Source organism: Molothrus aeneus, chromosome 5, assembly GCF_037042795.1.
Source record: "Molothrus aeneus isolate 106 chromosome 5, BPBGC_Maene_1.0, whole genome shotgun sequence".
In the NCBI taxonomy this organism is placed as follows: Eukaryota; Metazoa; Chordata; class Aves; order Passeriformes; family Icteridae; genus Molothrus; species Molothrus aeneus.
In genome coordinates, this window is record NC_089650.1 from 21,624,772 (window position 1) to 21,639,004 (window position 14,233).

Genomic DNA, 14,233 nt, shown 5'->3' on the forward strand with positions numbered 1-14,233 from the left:
AGAACATACATTAATTCTGCTTCCCTCAACTGTTCCAGCAAGGGGTCCCACTGCTCACAGTGCGATTTGACTTTGCTTACTTTGACCGCAGAGTCCTTGACTGAAGAGGAATGGTTGTGGTCTGCATTAGGCTTAGCAGACTGCCTGCTGGATGAATGAGAGGCACCAGCAAGTAGCCATACTTGGGTATTGGCTTCCTTGAAACTTGGTCTATGCAGACATCACCTTTTTGGGCAATTAATGAGGCAAACCATATAAAAACCTCTCCATCTGAGAGGGGTCTGTTTTTTTTCTGGTTTTGCAGAAGAGGAGTGGAGTGGCTGAGGCAGTGCTGTCTCCTGTGCATCTGTGGCAGCTTGGCCCTGTAGTAGAGTCAGTTCACTGCAATGGGTCACAGTATGGGAGGGTGACTCTTGTCCCTGAAGCAACACGATTCCGGCAAGCGTTAGGAGTTCAGAAGAGTCTCTCTATCAGAGAGTGACAGAAGTTCAGTGTCAGTGTCAAGCACTGGGCCCGTTTGATGTCAATATGAAGCTCCTGGGTCACAGTTAAAACATCTCACACTGCGTCACCACAGTACAGGCAGTTTCCATTGTCAGTAATGTGTCCTGGAGGTAGTCAAGGATGCAGCCATACTTCCTTGATTTCGACTCCTCAGAGATTCCCATCACGCCCAGGAGGTTGTTCGCAGCTCCAGACCCCACAGCCATCGTTAGGTTCCCGTTCCTCTTACCGAGCCCGACGCAGTCAGAGGCGGAGGCCGGGGCGCCCCAGGGAGGCGGGCAGTGGGGCGGTGCAGCCGGCCCGGCCCTGCCCGGCCCTGCCGCCGCCTCTGCTCAGCCGGCCCGGCCTCGCGGAGCGGTAGGAGGGGGCCGGGGCGTCGCGGGAGGGCGGCGAGGGAGAGGGGGCCGGGTCGGCCGTGGCGTTCCGGGGTCTGCTCTCGGCGCCGGCCGGAGGTCGGTCCCCGGGCAGCCCTTCCCCGGGGCCGGGAGCAGGACCGGGAGCCGGCGCTCCAGGGCGCCCCGAGGCGAAGGCCCGGGTCTAGCGGCGCCTCCTGCCCGCCCAGGGAGGCCTTAGCCCGGGGCCGGGGGGATCCCAGGGCCGGAGCCCCGCTGGGCCCAGACAGGACTGCCTGGGAGGGCCATCAGGCTCTGCCAGGAGCCCGGGCCCTCAGGACAGGGCAGGTCCATGGTCACACTATGGGAAGTCAGCCCACGGTTGTTTCTCAGGATCTGGCCCGGCGAGGGCAGCTGGGATCAGACACAGCCCCGTGATCAGCAGGCTGGGCCACGGTTCCTGCGGCGAGGGCGTTGCTGATGGACACCGGCACTGCTGCAGCACTGCTGCGGCTGGTCCTGGGCCGAGCTTAAACACATTCATGGGGAGCCCCAGGCTTGGCTCATTGGGACCATCAGGGCCCTGACAGCAGCCGACCCCCTCTATCCTCACTCCTTAGAGAGGCATGGGCTCCGGGGGGACTTGCTGTAGAGTGATTTAATTGCTGTATAGTCTCAGAGGGCTAATTAAGGGAGCAGATACGCAAGACAAGTCACTTGGAAGGGGATATGACATGAAAGACTTGGAGATAGTCAGGTTGCCTGTGGCTTGTGGGTGAAAGGGAAATGTTTAAACCACCATTGGAAGGTTGCCAGAGGCTGGGTTCACTCAGGAGCTGGTACTTGAGCAAGGGTCAGTAATTGCCAGGTAAATGAGATGGTTTGAGATTGAGCAACTGCCTGGCAGGTTGTGGACCCATTTCCCATGCAAAATCCCTGGCCCTGAGGGGTGCACAGGCAAGTGGCAGCAGTGACCTGCTGTGCAGCATGGAGCCAGCTGCTCTAGCCAAATTGCCAAGCAGTGGAGCGAAAGAGAAGCACCAAGGTAAAAGAGGGCAAAGTGGTAACAATCTAATGTTGGAGGCAGCATCCTTATTCCCCAAACTGTCTTCTTGGCTCAGGACAGGTGCCTGGCTGACTGCAGCTAGCTGGGGGAATTCTGCATGGTTCCCTCTTGCCAGATCTCCTATGCCTTCTGGTCAGGCTGCAGCTGCTGCAGAGACACAGAGAAGGCTTTCTCCTCCTGCACAGGGAAAGCTTATTTCTTCCTAGGAGCATAGCTAGTACGTGCTGGGAGGAGGATTCCCCAAACAGACAGTCAGGAACGGCAGCTTGGGATGTTGAATGGGGAGCTATAAATCATCAAGCTGCTAATTAAGACCACAGGAGACTGGTGAGTTACTAAAGACCTGTATTACTCTTTTCAGAGCTCTAGACCATTAACAAGACCCCTGGGACCTTCTCAGAGTACGTGACTCTCCAAGAACATCACCCTGTTTTGGGCATGTTCTCAGAGTTGAAGTTCCCTGTGCCCTGGGGACATGTGGCAGCCAAGGCCTGGGGACCCTCAGAGGGACACCCTGTGCTGTGTTTGCATGGCTGGTTGGACAATGCCAACACCTTTGACAAGCTCATTCCACTGCTCCCCAGAGGTAGGTGTGGCTCGTCAGGATGGATTGTGTTGTGTGACTGGGCTGCACATCTGATCCTCTTTCTCTTTCAGGTTGTTATTATGTGGCAATGGATTTTTCTGGCCATGGTTTGTCCTCCCACCGACCTGCAGGCTGCCCCTACCATTTCCTAGATTATGTGATCGATGTGCGCCGGGTGGCAGCAGGTGAGTACTGGAAGGAACCCTCTAGGGGTGCTTGTAGAGGGGCTGCTGTATTGGTCCTGCTCTTTCCAACAAGCAAGCAGCACTTTCAGTTCCCCCTCCTTCCCCCCTGCTGCTAGTGTGTTTCTGTACTAAAAAAGCTGTAGTGGTGAAGTGGTGGATGCAACTAAATGGTTTTGCCAGACTGGCTTTTTTTAAGCAGTGACCCCTAACCAGTATTAGGTGTAAATTGGAAACTTCTGGTTCTCCCTGATGGCAGTCTACTACTTGCTTTAGTATCATGCAAAGAAATCTGAAAGTCAAAGTGTCTTGTACTCCTAATAATTCCTGCTGTAACCGCCCATCTGCATATTTGGCATGTGTGATTTTAGATTCCGCATTCAGTACACAAAAGAGCCTCTAGAAGCTCTCAGAGGGTAAATCCCATCTTTCAGTGAGGTATATTTCAGATGGGCAGCACTGATAAAGCTGTATTTTCCTATAAGCCTCCCAGAGTGCCCTAAAAATGGACTGAAGTGCCTGATGTGCTTAATGGTGCAGAAAGCTTTCACTTGGAATCATACTGCCCTCAATGCAGCATACCTGGCTCTGTGTCCTCACATGTCTTGCAGAATGCCCTGCAGCAGGATGCTCTGTAAAGGTTTCTCTCTTCCACCAGATGCTACCCAGTCAGGCTCCTCTGCTTCTTGCCAGTCTCGTATCTGGCCGTGAATGGGACTTTCCTGGAGTTTGTTTGACATATAGAGAGAACTTGAGAGCTGTATGACTTAACTACCATGAAAATGAGGTGGTAAATGCTCTTTTTCTTCAAAACCGGCCCACTTAGCTGCTTAGTTTCTGGATTAAGAAGCAAATGCGGTAGTGCAGAAGCCCTCCTGGGAGAAAGGGCCCATGTCAGTAGAGAAGCAGCAAGATGTTGCTGCTCTGGTTTCTAATGCAGCACTGTCTGTTTTTCTCTTTTGCCATTTAGCCTTGCAGTGGAGACGGTTCACCCTGATGGGTCACAGTATGGGTAAGTGGCTCTAGTCCTTGTAAACTGTGAGATTAATAGAAAGCAGTAGATAATTAACTTCCAAGACATGCTGCTAGGAGCTGGGTTGGAATATTTATTATATTATGCCAAGTACAAGGTTCCTGCTTGAGTGATTCAGAAATCTCTGCCTGTGTTTGAAATGCCTGTTTTCAAGACCCTGCAGTACAGACAGTGGTAACTCTTGCTGTGAGCATTTCCCCCACTCACAGGACAGAACAGTGATTGGCACAGGGGGGTGGTCTACGCAGGAGAATTCACAGCAGGCCTTCCTGCTTGGTCCCCACAAAGCCTGGGAACAGACAGCCCATTTGGTGGGCTGTAAAGCTGCATGAGGGGAACTGGACTCCAGGATCCATTCCTTTGAGCTTGGAATATTATTTGATTTTGCCACAATTTGGAGTTTGCTTCCCAGGGCTGCTGTGGTCACAGCTAACAGGACCTGCACACCAAAACATTTTAAACAGTAACTCCTCCTTGGCCTTTGCTGTCTGAGGGAGGTGGAAATGAGGCACAAGATGGGGAACACAGCAGGTCAACAGCCCTGATCTCTGCCTGCATGTTGTGGGCTGGGAGAGCTCTCCTCTGTACTGGGGTTTTGTCCCATGGTACAATGCACATTTTTATTTCTGAGGTGGCTCCTGCTGTGAAGAAGGTGAATTTCTGTTACCAGGGGCTGTTCTATGCATTACTGAGCACCCTTTTCTTCTTTGCAGGTGGGGCTGTAGCAGGAATGGTGAGTAAAGCATCATTTCTTCATGGGGTTGATTTCTGCAGCTGCAAAACAAATAGGACAGAAATGAAAGGGCAGACCTGGATCTCAGGGGAGGAGAGGCCCTTCCCTGACCCCTCTCCCATGCAGCAGGATAGACATCACTCAGTGCTCAGCTTTTCATTTTCTTATTGTTTCATCTCTCCTCAGTTCTGTTTCCTTTATCCTGAGATGGTGGACAAGCTGATCCTGCTGGAAAGTCTTGGCTTTCTTCTAGCTCCAGAGGTTAGAGCTCACGTGTCCTTCCCTTCACTTTTTTAAAATACAAAAATATATGTTTTTTTTCTTTTCCTCACTTGTTCAGAGAAAGCACTGATGTGACCACTTCCTGGCAGGTCACACAAGTCCTAGGGCTCTTCCTTTTGGCAGGCACTGATCTGCTCCTTGTTGCACAGACTGAAGTCTATCCTTAGGGTGGCCCTTGGGGAACACTTGCTAGAGCTCCACATCCTGCAGTCCCTTAGCACTGAAATTTTCTTGTCTGTGCCAAGCCCTTGAACAAAGGAAACTGGAACCTCTGTCCAGGCAACTGCCAGCTGAGGTTATCTTTTTGCCAACAGCACGTTGGGTGACCTGGGTACAAGACTGGTAGATTTTTTTCTGTTCCTAAAGCTACATTCCCAACTTGCCATCATTGCTACCAGATGTTGGAGCTTTCGCTGGCAATAGTGGTTCACAGAGACAAAACTAGTTCAGAGAGACAAAAAATACCAGACTTTGGAGAGTTGTCCTCAACTCAGAAGTGAGGTAGGAAGAAAAGATGGCAAGGATAAAAGGTTAATAAGTTAATTACAGCAGTATTGCTGTATTTATTTAAAATGGACTATCTCCCAGAAATTATGGGAGTTATTTTTAATAAGATACCCATAACTGATACCAGTTCTGAGGGATGTTGAAGAGTGAAATTCTCTCTTCCCCTCTCCAATAAGGGGTAAAATCACTCAGAAGAAAGGGGTTACTCCTCTTCCCTACCTCTCTGTGTTTCAGGACACTGAGGGATGGCTGAAATCAAAAAGGAGGGTGATCGACAGACTACTGAGTCTGGAGGCAAAGCAGCAAACTCCCAAAGCACGGAGCCCCGAAGCAGCGTTGCAGAGGTGGGTTCCCATCCATCCTCTTCATTTACTGCCTGCCCTCACCTTGACAGAGTTACAGCTGCACAAATGAGAAAGGAAAACCATCCCTGCATTTCACATTTCAAGTTCTTTTCTGGAATCCCAGCATGACCTTTTGCTTCTGCTGCCAGAAGCTGCTGCTTCTTCCTGCTCCTTTCTGAAGCAGCCTGAGAGCTCACTGTCACCTTGTCATGGCATTTTTGCTTCACTTCATCCCTTTTTCCAGTGTCACAATCTCTCTGCCATGTCTCCCTCAGGCTTTTAGAAGCAAACAGCCATCTGACAGCAGAGGGTGGGGCAATCCTGCTGCAGCGAGGAGCAACTGAGACACCCGCTGGTAAGGGGCTGTGTGGTGCTGGGCCACTGCTGGGTGTGGGAAGGGACTGGTGCCAACAGCCATTGTCTTCTGCAGGGTACAGGGTGCCCTAGCAACAGATTTACACAGCCTGGATGGGATCAATTAAGTCTGGAGGCACAGTTCTCCATTCCCCGCAGCTGGGTTTGGTGCTCAAATCCTAAAACAGCTAAAGAAAAGAAATTTTTAAAAAAGAAGAAATTTGAATTAATCCTGTTCTTCCTATCTCAGAAAGTCTTGGGCAGACCCCAAAAGTGAGTTAAAACCGAACAACTCCTGCTCCTAAGAAAACCTTCTGTTTTTTTCTTTCCAGGACTGGTGTATAACAGAGACATGAGAGTCCGTACGGTGAGCACTGCTCTTCTGACATGCCCCCTGCTACTTCGGAGCCCTGAGCTTACAGAACACTCATACAGAGGATGCCTGCTCACTGAGCTAGGCCCTGCCTCCACCCAGCTGCTTACTTTCTGCTTCCCAAATTCCCACATGTCCTTTAAATGCTGCTTTTAAAAGAGGCTGCACTTGATCATTGATTCAGCTTACAGAGTCACTGGAAAATGTTACTGTTTGTTTTTTTTAGAAGTTCCTCTGCCCCAAGGCCTCCTGGCCACATTTTCCTACTGTTATAACTCTTCAGGCAGCAGATGGATGGATGGATGCTTTCTGTCAGCTTGTCAGGTGACCTGAATAAGAAGGAGAGTGGAACAAAGTCCTTAGGTTTGCTATTTTGATAGTTTTGTGCCACTTTTAAGCAATTAGGGCTTCCTCCATCTGTGCTACTGCCAGGATATGGAAGCCAGGGTAATGTACTCTCTCTTTTTTAGTAAAATGATTTTTAAAGCTTTTGTCTATGAGATCATTCCCATATGTGCTGCAGCCCAGCAGGCAATGTTGGCAGCCCTGAAACACAGCTGGACAGAAGGAGCCTTTGCAGAGCCATCTACTCCTGTGTGCAGCCTGGATGCTTGTCATGTCCCAGCATGGAAGCTTCAGGGCCACAGTTACTTCCACCTTCAGAGCTACTTGTGCAGGAGAGCTTGGGGACACCCTCTGCCCCCAGCTGCTGTCCCTGAGCTTTGACACTTTCCCTCTCTTTGCACCTGCAGCAGAGTCGAGAGTTCTTCACAGTGGAGCAGTGTGTGAAGCTCCTGCAGAAGATCCAGGACCGTGTTCTCATCATTATGTGAGTGAGGCGCAAACCGTACCAACCCTTGCTATCTCCCTCAGTGGAAGGAATGAAGGCTAGGAAGGAGTCCTCCACTACCCCTTACTTTACACTAGTCATCCAGGCTTTTGGCCAGCTGGTGTAACAGTACAGCTTCACATGTGAAAAGTATTTCCCAGTTCCCCACCACTGCCCTTGGTTGGGTAGGCTCCTGGAGAAGGCAGACAGCAACTGGAACATCCTCCCAGCCTGGCACTCTGCTTTCAGGCTGGGACTCTCTGGTGCAAGGCTGACTGAGGAAATGTTAGTCCTGCCCCATCTTCCCCATGCTCTTGGCTTCACAATCCCACCTCACAACTTTCCATTCCTTGGCACTGCAGCAAGGGGCCACCCTGGCAAATACGTGATCCTCCACAGCACCACACCTGCTTGCTGTCCTCCTGACCTGACTCTACCCCAGTCAGGAACCCAGCCTGCCCCCTTCTTCAGGCCCCAAAACCTCTTGCCTGAGCAAACAGGTGGAACTACAGCAGTCTCCATCTCCTCCAGCTGCTCCTGAAGCCCCCGGTCTGACTAAGCTCCTGCAAGCTCTCTCCTGTGGCACCTGGGGCGAGCAGCTCTGGGGACAGGGCCAGTGGCTTGCGAAGTTGTTAAGCTGTCTGGGTGCGCAGCTTGTTCTGCGAGTCGTCCTCTGCCTTTTCCCATCTCCTTCGAGGGCAAGGTGTGCAGGGCTCTGGCTACCTTGGCTGGTGGGGTGCTGTTAGAAGATTGTCTAGAAAACAAGAAGTGCTAGCAGTTGAGAAAAGAGGTACAGTTTTGACTTCCCTGATCTGTTTTAATATCCTAACTGCTTCAGGTTATTCCTGCTTGTCCAGAAATGTAATATTGTGCTGAGGTCAAGTCCTCTGTGCCACAGAGATGCCACTGAGCCTGAGATGTCTGCTTGTCCCATGACCAGCACAGTAGGAGACAGCACGATCTTAGCTCTGCAGGAGATGTAATGCTGACTTCTCCAGGGCAATTGCCCTGGTACCTCCCTCTCTGAGCAGGGCATAACTTGGTTAAATCAGCAGCAAAGAGAGGCAGAATGGACTGAGGGGAGATGTGGAAACTCTAAGGAAGGAAGAAGTTAAGAGCAGAAGGCAGAGCATGGGAATGATGTTTTCAGACCAGTTACAGAGCCAGCCCTGGGAGGCCAATATTTAGCCAGTCCCCACTCTGATACCACTAGGCAGTCACCCAAGGTTTTACACCTTTTAGTTTGATGTAAAATGGCTGCTTAGCCAAGCTGTGTAGTGCACTCTGACTACTATGTATGGCCCTGTCGCCTGCTGCTTATGAGCAACCTGGAAAGAACAGCTGGGTTTGTCACCCTACTGTCTTGGGAACACGGATTCTGCCCAGGACAGCCACAAAGACAAATGGAGGCACACTGGGTGCTGAACTGAGCCTCACTGTTGTTTTCAGATCACAAGATGGACTCTTGGTACCACACAACCTACCGAGCAGAAATCACTTTGTGAAAGCCCTGCAGGAGGCATTTGAGTCCAACCTCAAAGAGGTGAGAGTAAATGTCATCCTTGCACCTCAATTGGCCACCAACCTGGGAGCAGCAGCTGGGAAGCAGCTGACCTTGGTGGACACCCTCCACGAGGTGATTTGTCCTGAACAGCACAGCCCTCACATGGGGAAGGGGGTGGGGGAGTGTGTGCAGTCAGGGGAGGAAGTCAACTTTGTTACTGCTGCCAAAGTCCCAAGTTAGTACTGCCCTCTGGATCCAGCTCTTCCCTGGTCCTCCCATCTCCGTCCTGCCTCACTTGCTCTGTCGCTTCCTATGAGTGTCACACAGCAGTGTGTGCTTCAGGGAACACTTTCCTGGTCCACATCTTAACATCTTCTTGTATTCTTTCCTTCCAGCATATCCAGCTAGCAGAAGTGCCTGGGAGTCATTTTGTGCACCTGAATGAGCCTGAGGTGGTATCTGGGATCATCAGCAACTTCCTGACAGCACAGAACACCAGGGCCAGACTCTAGGAAGCCCTCACAGCTGCAGCAGTCCAGGAGAACTGGGAGCTAACAAGCAAGCTCCAGAATTGTCACCATTCCTACTTCACATCCAGCATTAGATTGTGATAATCTTTCCTATGCTTAGCTCACTGCAGGGTGGAAGCAGGTCTGCCAGGGGTACTCTGAAGGAGAGCTGAGCAAAATATCTCATTTGCCACAGGGAGAAGGAATTCTTGCTCTACTTCCAGCTCTGTGAGTACAGGGATAGAGGCCCAGAGTGGCCTTCCCCATGGCTTACTCCAAACATGTACCCTGAAACAGAGCAGAACACAAGGCAGAGGCATCATCTGTGACAGCAGCAGCTCCCCAGCTTTGGCACTGCAATAGAGGTGGCTCATCTTGCCTCCTACCTGAGGATGGTGCAGACAGGCTGCTCCCAGGATTTAACCTGCCGAAAAACAAGGAAAGTGTTCTGCTTCTCTGCTAACTTCCATAGATGCCTGAGCTTAGAGGGCCTCAGTGTCTCTGTTCCATTGTGAGAACTACTGTTTAAGAATCAGCTTAAATAAGAGCTCACCTGTGCAGAGAAGGCCATTTTAATGAATGTTAGAGAATCCTTAATCCTCTATCTGAAGCAGCTGGGAGAACTACGAATTATGGAAAAGTTGGCAGAGACAATTTCTGTCCTAAATAAAGATTAATATTCCAATGTTACGTCCATCTTCTTGACTCTATAGGAGAACAAACCTCCTTTCTTTTTCAGGCCGCTCACCCAGGCAGCTAAAATGCATCTTGGGAGGCAGCATTTTTACACACTGTCTGCCTTAGGTAGGCCTTATTAAGGATCTGCCACCCAGTTAAATTGATGCAAAATCCCACTGAAGCAGGCAGGCCTGTCATCTCTGCAAGCAATGCAAACTGTATTTGCAGTCAGTTTTTTAGGAGAGGGTAAAAACATTTTATCTCAGCTCTCTGGAATTTACCACCGTTTCCACCTTACATTCATGGTCACATCTCTAGTGAGGCTGCAGATTGTAAAATAAATGTGTAAAAGCCTGGGACTGGGTGGGTTACTTTGATCACAGACCTCCCACTATTCCAGAGCTGCACAAATGCTATAGGAGCAGCACAAAACCATTGCCCCACACCTAAACATGCCTGGTGCCATCCTTACCTGCCTTCTGTGGGCTGGGGACAGGTTAAGTGGAAACAGGGTGTGGAGAGTCTGGTTTTTCCTTCCAAACCTGCTGCTCAAAGTGGCATTTGTTCTTGCAACAGTGCTGGGTATTAGGAAATTCCCATGGCCTAGACATGGCTGCAGAGCTCCATGCACATAAGGATGACTAGGCACTGCAACACTTGGCCACGGAGGGAATCACCAAGAGAAGGGGTAGGGCTCTCTACCAAACCACTGATCTTTCCTTGTGACAAGTCACAGTTAGGTTTTTCCTAAAGTCACTTCCCTCCTCATTCCTTCAATAAAATGTGCAAAGGAGCACCAGGTTACAAGCCAGGATTTTTACCCAACCCAGCACACAGGAAGCTGTTTCCCACAGGAGACCAGAGGGGAGAGAGAAGCATTCCCATGTTCTGAAAACAGTAGCAACAGTTTATTTACAGTTCTTCAGCCATTCCCTGCCCCTGCAGAGGCTGTGCTAGATCAATCCCAGTTTTCACCAACTTTTAGGAGGTGTAGTTTTGGGTGGCAGGGAGATACAGGTTGTCACAGGATGTGCCTCAGCCCCTTGACCTGAGCACCCTGAGAAGTGGTGCCATGGGGCTGAATGACAAAAGAGCAGGAAGATACTGGTGCGAGTAAAGGGAACTCTCCTCCAGCAGCAGTTGCTGGGACCTCCCGTTTCAGATCCAAAGGTAGAGGCAACCCAAAGCTGCCTTAATTCCTCAAAATCCTTTGACAAATGGAGTCAGTAGGCATCTCTCCTACTCTCTCCAGCACAGGCACCCGAAGAACAGCTCAGCACAACCTAGTATGGCCGAAACTTGCGCTGGGCTCGCATCAGTGCAATCCTCTGCTTGTCCTCCTCAAATTTCTTCCTCAACTGGGCAATGTCTAAAACATAGAAAAAGAGAAAGAACAGGTCACACGAGAGCAGCAGATCTCCTTCTCCTGGGAGCTTCACTTCCACACACTGGAGGGGCTCAGTCCCAACAGTCCCATCCACTTCCCGGAGCAGGTCCTTTAAAACCTCAGCTGAGTGCCAAGCTGGGGCTCAGCTGTTCATCTCCGGTGGTGCTGCAGCTCCCTCTTGGGGAGGAATTGGCTAGTTTCCCCCTTCAATTGCTGCCTTTGTGCAGACTGAATAAGCACCTCTTGGAAAACCACACCCTCCCACAAAATATTCCAGTAGCCCTTGCTAGGACAGGTGGTGGCAAGGGGCCATTCAGATCCAGCCAGCCAGTTGCTTAGTGGCAGCTGGATGTCACCTCCCCTGAAGGCAGAAAGATGCTCTTCGGGCCATGGTGTGAGAGACAAGGCCCATGCAGGGCTAGGAGACTTGCACACTCACGCTCTCTCTTGGTCTCGCGATGCTGCCAGGCATAGAAGTTGAGCAGTTCTTTGCGGGCCCTTTTCTGTTTCTCCTTCTCCAGCACGCGCAGGTTGGCAGCCTCTGTCCGGGGCAGGCCAGGCTTCCGGCCCTTCCGCGTCACCTTCACCCAGCCCTCCTCATCCGGAACACCCTCCTCCATGGCTGCTTTGGCTTCTTCCTGTAAGGACAGGAGGGTGAGGCAGCCCAGTGCAGATGCACAGCCTAATGCACAGCTCCCCACAGCCCTCCCTTAAAACACAGGCAAAGTTACAGCTCCTGCTTCCACACAAGATTTAAAGGAAGGCATGGGATCAGGGCTGCAAGCATTCAGCTCTCAGCTCGTCAGCCACAAACCAATTTATTTGTGGGTATCTGTTGTAAGCCCTAGGGAAAGGGTGAGGTCTTGCAGACCAAGCCTGGGTCTGACTGCCCACCAGCAACTGGGAGTAAAAAAACCTCTGCCAAACAGAGAGACCCTCAGCCCTTTCTACTATGGCTGGAACACTGAGAAATCTCTCTTCTTTCCCTCTGTCCCAAGAAATCTGCTTAGCTGGGTTCCCTCCCTAGCCTGGCCTCACCTCTGCCACCTTTTTATCATAGTCTTGCATGTAGGCATCCACCTCAGCCTTCAGCTCCTTTGGATCCACGATGGAGGCCTCATAGCTGGCGATCCATTCTGAGACAGAGAGGGCACAAGACAGCAGCAGCTGCTGTTAGAAGCAGGCTAGTCTGGTGCTTTTGGGCAGCTCTAGAGGGAACTCTAGCATGGGGGAAGGACATACTGTTCCCATTTGTGTTCAACTTCCCCCCTGCTACAGCTCAAACAGACTTGGCTGTGAGCACAATCAATATGCCATGGGAAGAGCTTGCAACTTGCCCAGGCAGAAGTGGGCTAGCCTTAAGCCTAAGGGGCACAAAATTCAGGGGTGTGCTTCTATCAAGCGATTACATGTGAAGTGCTGTCAACTTGACAGACATCTCGGGCCTGTTGTAGGAGTCTGGTCTCCATTTTGAGGACAAGATTCAGACAGCATCTCTGAATCCATGCAATAGGGACATGAAAAAATGTCAGGAAAAAGGACCCTTCCAAATGTCCCCACTCTCTCATAGGGTCACTGGACCAGACTTCAAAAAGATTGCTACCCAGTGAATAATAAAAGAACACAAAATACTGAACATCCCCCAGCTTAGAACAAAATGGGACATGCAGGGTAGAATTCAGCAAGCAATGAGTATAGTTCTTGCCCAGCATTAGCCCACAGAAAGATAGCCAGAGCTGACATACTGCTAATGCCGGTTTTCACAGGGTGGCTCTCTGTTGATATTAGCAAGGGACCTTCCTGTGATAGAGCCTTGGCTGCCTGGACAGCTGCTGGTTTCCTGAACACCACATATGCTACTTGAAATCCCTAAAAGAAAAAAAACCACCCAGGTGAGTCAGATTATGTAAGAGAAATTAGCAATAGAGCAAGGAACTGCAGTACAAATAACTTAAAAAACAAACCACAAGGGGCAGTAGGATAGCAAAAAAAGGACAGTGTAAACGTAAGTAAGTAATCATGCACCCAATGCCCCATATGGTTTCCTGTGCCTCGTGTTCTGAAGAGAACCATTCAGTACTTGCCATCTTTTCCCACTGAACTATCAGTATTCCTCTCCCCCGCCCAAGCTTTACCTTTAGAGTTTTGTGGTCAAAGAATTTCGATGCCAGTTTATCTTTTTTCTCTCCTGGCCCTGGCTTGTCACAGATGTCCACAGACTGCACATGCCCGCAGCGGGAGAACAGCCTAGACAAAGAGTCCTTAAAAGGGAGAGTAAGAGAAAACACGCGGTTCAGTAAAGCAGGAGCGATGCCTCCTTCGAACAGCCCGCACAGCTCTCCGGGCGGCTCCCCGGCCCCAGCCCGGCCCTCCGCCCGCAGCAGCCCCGAGGCACACGCCGGCTCCTGGGCCCCCGGGCCCCCAAGCCCTGCCCTCGGCCCCCAGCCGCCCCCACTCACCGGGCCGCAGTACGGGGGCACGTTGAGGACGAAGAGGGTGCGGCGAGGCGGGTGCGCGGTGTCGGCCCCTTCCCGCACCTGGTGCTCCTTCACCAACAGGCAGTGGTACGAGCGCTGCCGCTCCGCGAACTTCACCGCCAGAGCTGCGAAGGACGCACCGCTCTGAGACGGCCCCGTTCCCGCGCTGCCCCTCACCCGCGTATCCCGCCGGCGCCGCTCCCGGTGCCCCGCGCTGCCCCTCACCCGCGTATCCCGCCGGCGCCGCTCCCGGTGCCCCGCGCTGCCCCTCACCCGCGTATCCCGCCGGCGCCGCTCCCGGTGCCCCCCGGTGCCCCGCGCTGCCCCTCACCCGTGTATCCCGCCGGCACCGCTCCCGCCGCACGCCCCGTGGCGGCCGCCATCTTGTCTGCGCGCGGCGGCGCAGGGGCCGCCGGGAGCTGTAGTTCCCCGGGCACGGCGCGGCCCTGCTAATGGCGGCGGCTGGACTCGCCGCAGCCGCGAGGTTGAGTGTAAAACTCACGCAGTGTCTGTAATCTGAGAGAGGCAAGTAAATATTAAAGAGATGAAGAAA

At 51.7% G+C, this 14,233-nt stretch overlaps 2 protein-coding genes across 2 annotated transcripts; one reads left to right on the forward strand and one right to left on the reverse strand.

Annotated features, from left to right (window-relative positions):
* Positions 1–805: 805 nt before the first annotated feature.
* On the forward strand, positions 806–9,823 carry SERHL2 (serine hydrolase like 2). Its single transcript, XM_066550994.1, has 12 exons — positions 806–861; positions 2,264–2,488; positions 2,560–2,673; positions 3,641–3,682; positions 4,417–4,436; positions 4,623–4,697; positions 5,460–5,569; positions 5,845–5,924; positions 6,256–6,290; positions 7,049–7,125; positions 8,575–8,668; positions 9,025–9,823. The coding sequence occupies exons 2-12, from the start codon at positions 2,341–2,343 to the stop codon at positions 9,139–9,141; spliced, it is 912 nt and encodes a 303-aa protein (XP_066407091.1). The 5' UTR covers positions 806–861; positions 2,264–2,340; the 3' UTR covers positions 9,142–9,823.
* An 879-nt stretch (positions 9,824–10,702) lies between these two features.
* RRP7A (ribosomal RNA processing 7 homolog A) lies at positions 10,703–14,182 on the reverse strand. The gene is made up of 7 exons (XM_066550995.1): positions 14,012–14,182; positions 13,663–13,805; positions 13,339–13,464; positions 12,949–13,072; positions 12,242–12,339; positions 11,643–11,841; positions 10,703–11,185 (listed from the first exon to the last, which is right to left on the reverse strand). The coding sequence occupies exons 1-7, from the start codon at positions 14,061–14,063 to the stop codon at positions 11,100–11,102; spliced, it is 828 nt and encodes a 275-aa protein (XP_066407092.1). The 5' UTR covers positions 14,064–14,182; the 3' UTR covers positions 10,703–11,099.
* Positions 14,183–14,233: the final 51 nt, after the last annotated feature.

What these genes read in the sequence shown, in the direction of transcription:
- SERHL2 (XM_066550994.1), top strand. Translation starts at nt 2,341, where the DNA reads ATGTTCTCAGAGTTGAAGTTCCCTGTGCCCTGGGGACATGTGGCAGCC. An exon ending in GCTTTCTTCTAGCTCCAGAG is followed by an intron (nt 4,698 to 5,459) that starts GTTAGAGCTCAC and finishes TCTGTGTTTCAG; the next exon opens with GACACTGAGGGATGGCTGAA. An exon ending in TTGAGTCCAACCTCAAAGAG is followed by an intron (nt 8,669 to 9,024) that starts GTGAGAGTAAAT and finishes CTTTCCTTCCAG; the next exon opens with CATATCCAGCTAGCAGAAGT.
- RRP7A (XM_066550995.1), bottom strand. Translation starts at nt 14,063, where the DNA reads ATGGCGGCCGCCACGGGGCGTGCGGCGGGAGCGGTGCCGGCGGGATAC. An exon ending in TGCCCCCGTACTGCGGCCCG is followed by an intron (nt 13,465 to 13,662) that starts GTGAGTGGGGGC and finishes CTCCCTTTTAAG; the next exon opens with GACTCTTTGTCTAGGCTGTT. An exon ending in TCGCGAGACCAAGAGAGAGC is followed by an intron (nt 11,186 to 11,642) that starts GTGAGTGTGCAA and finishes TCTATGTTTTAG; the next exon opens with ACATTGCCCAGTTGAGGAAG.